We start from the raw sequence: 9,491 nt of genomic DNA, 5'->3' as shown, positions 1-9,491 counted from the left end.
GTAATCATACAGATATGATTTTGGATCAAGTGTTCAACCATGTTCAAATCTGATGTTTTGTTAAATCCTCTCTCTACTTGATTAAAATCTCTACACACAGAGTGATGCTACTGAGGACAGTCTCCATAATTGAATCATTAAAACACAAATACATGTTGCAATGAAGGTTGTATTTCCCTTGGTCTGTTGTCTTAGGGGTGTTTTAAATCTCGCACAATGTTTAATAAATGGAGGAATCATTACAAAGATGTTATTCTTCATCTAATATTTGCTTTTATCTTGCGACGCAGTGATAGTGTTACGTCTTCAAGTCTCTTAAATGAAACAGAAGAATCATTTTTAAGTCAGTTGCTCACAGCTTATTGTCATATGCAGCTTGTGACAAGTAGATGCTGCTTCATAAAAAGGATCTGGGATGACTTGAGCACAATTTACCAAATAGTGTCAATAGTAATACATCAGCCTACGTGGCTTTACCATTGCCTTTGTTCTGCTGTATCATGACGACCAAATAAAGGTGAGTGGGATTAATGATCTTTCCCTTTTCCATGATGTGTGCGCTACTGGTGACGCTCGGATGTTTCTCATCTCTCCTCTTGATGGCGCCGTTTGTTCAGGCTACCGAGCTGCGTCTGTCCCCGCTGTTCCAGGCCTGATATTAGTAGTCTGCTCCGGTTCTAACATATGGGGTTGAAGTTGCGCTCTTCATAGGAATCACGCCCCGTGCAGAAGTTGTGGATAGGCCTCTCAGCCGGTGACTGGCTCTGTTCGTCACGTTGCGTCAGCGTAAACAAAACGCTGACGTGAACCTGTCTCCGCTTTTACAAACTCTTCAATTGGTTGGTGAGCTATAGGTATTCTTCAGGGGGGTACAGTGCTGAATTAAAAGAAGTGGTGACCTCTATAATGAAGCTTCACACACGAACAAAGAGTTTATCATTATAGGCGTCCTATAAATTAAAAGTCTCATATAACACGTAACATATGTGCAGTTTATATATGATGGATATTAATGCCAGGTTTATACTTGTCAAGTGTGGTCTACTGTTTTATTCTACTGCTATGTGCAAATTATAAGTAGCATGTTAAGGAGAAACGGCAACAACAGAGGTTCGACTACGAAATGCACCAAATTAGTCACCTGCTCAATATGTGGTAGGAGTTAGGCCGCAGTGCTTGTTCTCTAATTGCCACATATGTAACTGTACAGCTCCAAGCCTCTAAGCTTTATTCGTTTTGCCGTGTGATTCAGCACATTATAATGGTACACATCATTTCAGAATAATGCTGGTTAAATAGTTGAATCCTTTATGAAGCCACGTAGGCTGATGGCACTCTGAACCGGCTCCCTGCGTCACCAGCCCGTGGTCAAATCAGATTACGCGTCTCGTTGATTTCAGCAATCTAAGGGACAGGCCGAGGCCTTGGCGCTGTCATAGCACGGCAATTAAAACCACCCCCTTGATATCCAGTGAGCAATTATTGGGAATGATCACAAAAAAAGTCAAAAAAAAAAAAAAAAAAAAAAAAAAAAAGCGGCAATGTGAGACGATTCGTTCCAGCACTGGACAGCTCCCGGCTCCCCAGAGGCCTTGAACTTGCTCAGCGGAAGTATGACCCCCCCCCCCACACCCCCACCCCCTCCCGCTCCATCAAAACCGTCCAGTCACATGAAACCACCACCAGCACAGATAATCATTTCCCACTTCGGTCATAATCATAAAAGCCTAATTGGACTTATTGATGACGCGCGCACACGCCCGTGTGTGTGTGTGTGTGTGTGTGTCGCGGTGAGGGGCAAATGGATTTGTATTAGTCACATCGTCCTGTGCAGAGTTCACGCATTCATTCCCAGCCATTTCTGGTTTAAAAAGAAGAAAGTTTCGAAGTAAACTTCCATCTTAGGAGGGAGGTAGGGGTGGGGGGGTGAGTCTGACGGATGCATCGATGAGGAAGGAACTGTACTATTATATTCCGGGAGGAAGACTTGATGACGTCTATAGAATCCTTAATGTGACATATTGGAGGGAGGGGGAGGAGGAGGAGGGGGCAAGGCTTACGATGCATGGATAAAAATCCAAGGCAATCACAGCCCAGGACAAAAGTTTAGAGCAACGATATGTAGACGAACATACGGCGCACTTTCCCACTGAGTTTTTGTTTGCGACGGGTTGAGTCCTGTTAACGGTGTATAAAAGTGAGACAGGCTGCACTGAGGGGAACATAAGGAGACGACGGAGGCGCTTCAGCCAGGAAAGAAGTGCCGTGAGAAAGATACCGTCTCTCACTCTCTCTCTCTCTCACACTCACTCTCCACCACAGCCGCGCCCGGATCACATCCTACCGCACAGCGCTCTCCCTGCTTCCCTGCTATAGGTATGTGCTTTATCTGAGGATTGTCTTAAAACTCGGAGAAATTCACTATGGAGAGCGAGATAAAGTAAAGGAAAATGAGCTTTTTTTTACTCTGCACTGCATGGAGAGCTGATGCTTTTAACGACTTTGGCGCTGCATGCAAAAAAAAAAAGGACTGGGTGTCAATACCAGTTAAACTTTTACGAAATGGGATGAAAAAACAGAGAGAAACATTTTTTTTTTTTGGTTTGTTGGACGCTGCCTTTACTCAGTTAACTGAATATTCGATCCAGCTCTTTTTAGTTTGTTATAAGAGAAGTAGCGCAGCATGTGAATTTGACAGAACAAAGAGCGAGCATGTTGTTTCTAGGAGTGACTAACCTGTTCCATGTTACTGTTTTTCATTTTCTAACAGCATGGCCAGTTCGAGTAAAGCGACTTTAATCTTGCTCATCTACGGAATCTTAATGCACTACAGCGTCTTCTGCACACCTATCGGACTAAGTTACCCTAAAATTAGGTAGGTGTTTGTGCGTAAGCAGTTTTCTAACATGATTACCGCATTATATGTTTTTATTTATTCATGTAAAATGCTGCTGAACACGGTTTTCAATGACGGTGTTTGCACTGTGGTTTTATTATGAAGTGATTCGGACACTTAATTTCAAAGTGTGCGTAATTGCGCAAACAACGCGCGCTGTTTTAAATGTGATAATTTCGAGGAATGACAAAAGGAAATCGCACTTTCAACGCACGCAAAATGCAAGTCCTGTGTGGAAAATGGCTGTGTAAATTGTGTGGAGGTATCTGTCCGGTGGGATGGTTCACAGAACTCCCCTTATTAAAAATGAGAGTGCAGTCAGTGCAATGGATAGCCCTTGGGATGACGGTGGACTGGCGTCACCAAGGAGAGGCGAGGCAAAACGAATCGGAGAGCTCTTTCTATTTAAGATTTATTCTTTTTTTTTTTCTGCGAAAAGCTTATCCACAATTTGGGCGTGGTTCTCATTGATTCTAATTTTCCACAGCTAAATGCAGCATTGTTTTAATCAGGTTTTGGCTCCACGCCTGCTCGAAATGTACTCATTTTCACACACATTGTTTCGGTTCTTAAATAATTAACGAGGCTGCAGCCTGTGTTTAATACACAAGCACCAAGTTGGAATTTAAAACAGATTTCGCCAATTAAAAAAAATAAAATAAACAGTAAAAAAATAAGGTTTTACACATTTAATACGTTTTAAAACATTATTTTTTGCCTAATTTGAATTATTTCGTTTTCCGGTTTTATTTCGAAACACTAATCTTCTGCATTTTCATTTTTATTTTCTTCCAGTAGCTCTAATGCATTTAACCTCCCACTGATTTGAGAAGCGGATGCAGACATTTTGGCATTCTTTCACTGCTGCTTCCCACTTGTGCACAGATCAAATTTGTGATGAACGCTCTCCCTTGTTTTTTTTTTTTTTCCAGACTTGAAAACGACGCCTTCGATGAGGATGGCAATTCGTTATCCGACATGGGTTTTGATAGCGACCAGATTGCTATACGAAGCCCACCGTCCCTTAACGACGACGCCTACACTCTATACTACCCACCAGAGAAGAGGTAAATGCGCCTCCGTAGCACAGGCTAAAAGCCTGGAGCTGGATTTCATTTGAAAGACTTTTTTGCTGTTTGCCATAATGTTTGCTTGCTTTGTTTTCCCCAGAGTTTCTCATGTTATTTGTTCAGTGTTATTTTCATGCGGAGTAGCCTAAAATGTTAATCCCAGTCTTGGTAATAATCCAGATAAAAGGTCGGCAGATACGGAGGGATAGCCTGTGTGGCTCCGATTTAATTGCACCTGATGTGACACTGGACCTGCGGGTGGGTGGGTGGGTGGGTGAGGGGGGGGGGGGGACATTTTAGGCTACTTTTGATCATTGTGTCTGCGCTTTTTTTAGTCACTGATGATCTATGTGTTTTCGCGTTTTATTCATCTCAGACCAGAAAGGCATGCTGAGGAAGAATTAGATAGAGCCTTGAGGGAGATCCTGGGTCAGTTAACAGCGAGACATTATCTCCATTCTCTGATGACAATTCGTGCAGGGTAAGGGCATTTCTTATAAGCGTTCACCTGCAGCCATCCTATTTTAAGTTTCTCCGCTGCACAAGTTCAGGCTGCTGCATCACCGTCTATCATTTGATGTGAGTGTTTTGTTATTATTATTTTTTATTTCTCCACATTTATATATATATATATGCATATAAAACGTCTGGACATTCCCATTCCACCTTTTTGTTTGGTGTTTTTGTTGCACTGCGCTCCTCTTTAAAGAATGAGGGTCGATTTTCTGATACTAAGTGCACTGCGATTTATGTGTTATTAATCCATAAATTGATTTTGTTTGCCCAAGATCTGATGAAAACTCCCGCGTCAGAATGTGCAATGGGCTGTATGTGAATCATTTATGACTTTTTCTAAAACGCTTAAATCACTGTTTCTTTTACGCTGTCTTGCTTGTCGCCCTTTTTCAAACGAAAAGAAAAAAAAAAAACAGGATAAAAAAAGAAAAGGCCCACACATGCATTATTAATGATTCTAAGCAACTTTGCGCAAGAGATTATCAGAGCTAAAATGTGAAATGTAAAAAAAAGCAGGGAGTCTGTCGAGAAGTGGGAGGCTGCAGCTTTAACTAATGGGCTTTGTTGTGTGTGTGTGTGTGTGTGTGTTTTTGCTGTTGTTGTCTTTTCCAGTGAAGACAACAGCATGGAGGACGAGTCAGAGCCCTTATCCAAAAGACATTCAGATGGGATCTTCACCGACAGCTACAGTCGCTATAGAAAGCAGATGGCCGTGCAGAAATACCTGGCAGCGGTTCTGGGAAGAAGGTACAGACAGAGAGTTAGGAACAAAGGACGTCGACTTGCCTATTTGTAGCGTTGTTAAAGCGCCCAAACTGCCCTCCTGTGTATATACATCCAGTCGTTAAATCAAAGTCATTCAGATATATCTGACCAACCAGTGGATTGCGCCTGTGTTCTTTCAACATGTATTTATGTATGAAGTAAAGCCATTAAAATGAATATTTTAATAATAATATCGTTTTTTTTTCTTTTTGTACAAAAGCACTTGATACCGCACAGTTATCCTTTGTGGACCAATATTTTATTTTCATGTTAAGATGTTGAAAACTGAACAAAATGACTTAAAAAAAACAAACAAACAAACAAAAAAACAAATAACTAAAAAAAATATATACATAAAAAAACAAAACAAAGAAAGAAGTTAGAAAAAAGATAATTGTGCACATTCAACGTTATGCGCTTGAAATCTTTAAAGGTCATCTACATATGCAGAAAATAAATAGATTTTAAAAAGACAATCAAAGTATTGAATGTTATACTTATTTTTGTAACCAACGTTCTATTTTTTTAGTGTTGTTTGTTTTCCAGACAGGCCCAAAGAAGCAGTGAGCATGCTATGTGAGGCATATCGGGCTTATCCTAAATGATAGATGTTGCCCTTGTCCACCCATCTCCCTGCTCCCTTAATGGGAGCTCTGTGGGTTTGTACAGCTTGCTGCCCCTCCAGGGGAATTCAACTGGCTTTTGTTGTAAACAGCCTTCACTTTGATTGACTAACATGGTCATTCATGTAACCAGCGGTAAAACCCAACCCTCTCTTAAACTGAAATTTCATTGCAGGCTCGTGCAAGGGCGAGATTGCCTATATTAAACATGAAGGAAGCACAGGAGCTGCTGTTGACAGTATGCAACGAACACTGCTTGCTCACTTGCCTCAAAGTCATTTACTGTAGGAGAAAAATCATGCTTAACAGGACTGTGTAAAGAATGTTCCATATGTGTGTATTAAGTACAGTATAGAAACTACACAGTGCACATATTCACCTCAGTGTTGTCTGTGTTCAGTCAGCAGAATTATTTGGAAGAATGTGCTTCAATTGTTGATTGTGTTTGGGCAGCACTACAGTTACCCAGAAAGGCACCAGGGGATGTACGAAGCAGATCAAGCATTTCTTTTGACAAGAGGTGTCAAGGAAAGGTGGCATCTGAGTTACAGTTAGGAATATTTACCTGTTAGTTCTTGTTTCTTGGTGCATGTGGAACCTGACACCTTGCTAATTTTGCTTAGAAACTGCATGCCATTGTGCTTTTTGGATTGTGCTCTTTGGGAGGTAGGCTCTGCTAAGCCTATTTCAGCACCCCCCCCCCCACCCCTTCAAATGTGATGGAAATGTGAACTAGGAGGGCTAGAGGTGGTGGAAACTGGTACTGCACTGACTTGTTGAATTTTTGCCTCCCCAGCTGCTGTCATTGTGGATATCATAAGACAAGACACTGGACGCCCTTTGTGCTGAATGCCTTTGTTCTGGTAGCAGTTTGTTGGAGATTCTTTTGCTTCTAGATGCTAAATAGTTGATTTGACAGTGCCGTGGTTCAATCGTTGAGACAAAGCCGATCTGTGTGTTAGACGTCTACTGAGTATGTGCAGTGAGGATGTGATGAAGAGATGAGTAGAGTGTCAGCAGAGAGAGAGAGAGAGAGAGAGAGGTATGCATGTAGGAGATGAACGAGGAGGAGACAGTATGTGTGTGATACAGAAAGCAAAGTAGGCTGTTGTGTAAGAGACAGGTTAGAGACAAGTTGTTGCTTCTGGAGGAAGAAACAAGAGGCGACAGCGCCGCCGCCTCACCTCAGCTTCCAAAGTGAGATCAGGGTCAATGAGTCTGATAGAAAATATCAGATGTTGAATTCCCTTCACTTTGGTATCAGCAGAGGGGTTAACAGGATGTGAGTGAAGCTGCACAAGGCCACTCTTAGAGTTTCCCTCTTGCACTGGAATGGAGTTGAATCAAATTCAGCCCTCGAGCAGAGGGATCTTCCCACTGACTTTTATTGGAGAGATTTCTTATGTATTTATTCAATACTATGCAAATGCAGCTTTATGCACCCCTGCAACCCAATCAGTGGCGTGTGTTCCCCCACACAAACTATGAATACACTATTTATCCAATTTGGCTTTATCCAACATGTGGACGTGTGCGCGGATGTAACTGTTTGCATATTGGTGCGCATTTGTGTTTATGTTCGAGTGCGTGCGTGCATTTGATGTTTGTTTGTGTGTGAATGAGTGACTGGGCGCGAATGTGGAGGTGGAAACAGCTTTTGGCTTTGGTGCCTTGCTTCAATGTGAGAAAAAAATAAAACTTAAAAAAAAAAAAAAATCGCCACAAGTGACAGATGGCAATTTTAGTGGCCCTACAATGCTGCAGTCCATTAGCTTACATTGAAACTTCCTTTTACTCTGTTTAATTGCTCGGCTTAGTCTGCCCCAACAGTAGTAGAATTAGGCTTTCTTTTTAAAGCATGGCCAATGATTTGTTGAGTAAAAAAATTAAAAAAGAATAGAGTGTATATGTTGGCGGAGCAGGCAGTGTGTGTGTGTTTCTGTGTGTGCATGAATTTGGGGTGTTCAGTGTCTGTGGGAGTTGTGAACAATGACTAGTGTTTGTTACTGTTGATTATTTTGATATTAGTTAGTAATTTATTAATCAGAAAAGAGCCCCAACATATTATTTACAACTATGTGCACCGCTATCTAGAATAAAAGGGTTTCAGAACATGACAGAGATGTTGTTCAGATCATAGAAATGCCTGTTGTTGATATTTCTGAAAGCGCCAAACGCCTTACTTCAATGTTTAATCTCTTATCTATCTGAAAACAATGTGTTTTAAAAGTGAACCTTAGTACAAGTGACATCGTTATACACACAGGAGTCCTTATATGGGGTTTTACGTTTCTCAATGTTATGAAAGTGTTGTAAGATTTGTATGAATAAATTTTTGTAAACAACATTTTCTAATCAATGTCTAATCTTTGAAATACATCATTTAAAAAGTTGCAACATATGTTATGAAACAGGAAGAGCAGAGAGTTATTTTCACACATCCTGACTTCAGTTTTCTAGATTTCAATCAAGCTTAATTGTTCCAAACAAAGACAAGTTAACAGAATCTCCCAGGGCCACATATTTGCTGAGCAGAGATCTTCTCCTCAAACAAACAGAAACATCAAGTCGTATTACACAAAATAAAGTCAAACATCCTCCAACAAGCAACCACACCAGCTGATGACGTTTTCCGGTGGGTTTTGTTGACCTGAGATGCTATGAAGTTAAATATATTCCTCCAAAGCCACATTCAACAGAAGTGAAACAGCAAATCTGAGAAACTCACAGCATTGAGTACTGAGCAGTGAGTAAATGACGCTTCACTGCAGCATAAACAGAAAATGAAGTGTATTTTACTGATAAATCCTCAGCTCATTATGACTTTTTAACGTGGTTGTAGTATTTCAAGTTGCAAAAAATAAAACGTAAATAGGGTTTGATTAAAGGGTAAATATGCCTGCACGATGCACCCGTAATTCAAGCCGCAGAACCCCCAACATGTCCAATGGGCTCATCAGGAAAAGCTACAACCCTGGACTGTGCAACAGAACTCAGAGATTCCCTCCTCCCTCCATCCTTGGCCTTGGAAGTGCAGCTGTGTCCCAGGAGAGAAGAGGATGGGTGTGGCAAAGGAGTGTGTGTGTGTGTGTGTGTGTGTGTGTGTGTGTGTGTGTGTGTGTGTGATCTGATCCTCATCAGCCAGCAGAAAAGAGAGTGTGTGTGTGTGTGTGTTTGTGTGCGCACATGCACCAGAGCTCAACTAACCCAATCAGAGAAATGTTGCATGGCAACGGTCCACAAAGGGACACGGTTATGTATACGCATGTGTCAAGTGTGTTTGTATGTGTGGAAAGGAAATGACACAGAGAGATTCTGTGTGTGTGGATGTGTTTGTGCACAAGCCTATATGTGTGTGTTTGGCTATTTGTGTGCACCGTACAGTCAGTCCTTGAGTGGGATAGGATTCTGCATTACCCCTTACACTTGTGTACACATACAGTGCTCACAGGACAGTGAAAGCACACTGCATGCCTCCCACCAACACTGGATCTACAAGAAAACAGGTGGTAAACACGATTATTGAAACTCAACAAAAACCAGCCACAAGAAACGGCCACACACTTTCTGGAACGCACATCGTCGTTTCACCCCCGAGGACAGTGATTCACCAGAGTTTCC

General features: G+C 41.6%; 1 protein-coding gene across 2 annotated transcripts; it reads left to right on the top strand.

The window, feature by feature from the left end:
- The first annotated feature begins 2,080 nt into the window (after positions 1-2,080).
- Positions 2,081-8,210, top strand: adcyap1b (adenylate cyclase activating polypeptide 1b). 2 transcript variants are annotated; one of them, XM_026374046.1, is made up of 5 exons: positions 2,081-2,376; positions 2,771-2,875; positions 3,829-3,963; positions 4,343-4,447; positions 5,095-8,210. In XM_026374046.1, exons 2-5 carry the CDS (start codon positions 2,772-2,774, stop codon positions 5,276-5,278), a joined length of 528 nt encoding a protein of 175 aa, XP_026229831.1. In that variant the 5' UTR covers positions 2,081-2,376; position 2,771; the 3' UTR covers positions 5,279-8,210. The 2 variants fall into 2 exon arrangements, with proteins under 2 accessions (XP_026229831.1, XP_026229832.1); XM_026374047.2 differs by lacking the exon at positions 4,343-4,447 and having other exon boundaries at positions 2,084-2,376.
- Positions 8,211-9,491: the final 1,281 nt, after the last annotated feature.

Source organism: Anabas testudineus, chromosome 17 (genome assembly GCF_900324465.2).
Source record: "Anabas testudineus chromosome 17, fAnaTes1.2, whole genome shotgun sequence".
Lineage (NCBI taxonomy): Eukaryota > Metazoa > Chordata > Actinopteri > Anabantiformes > Anabantidae > Anabas > Anabas testudineus.
This window is presented reverse-complemented; position numbering and strand designations above follow the sequence as displayed.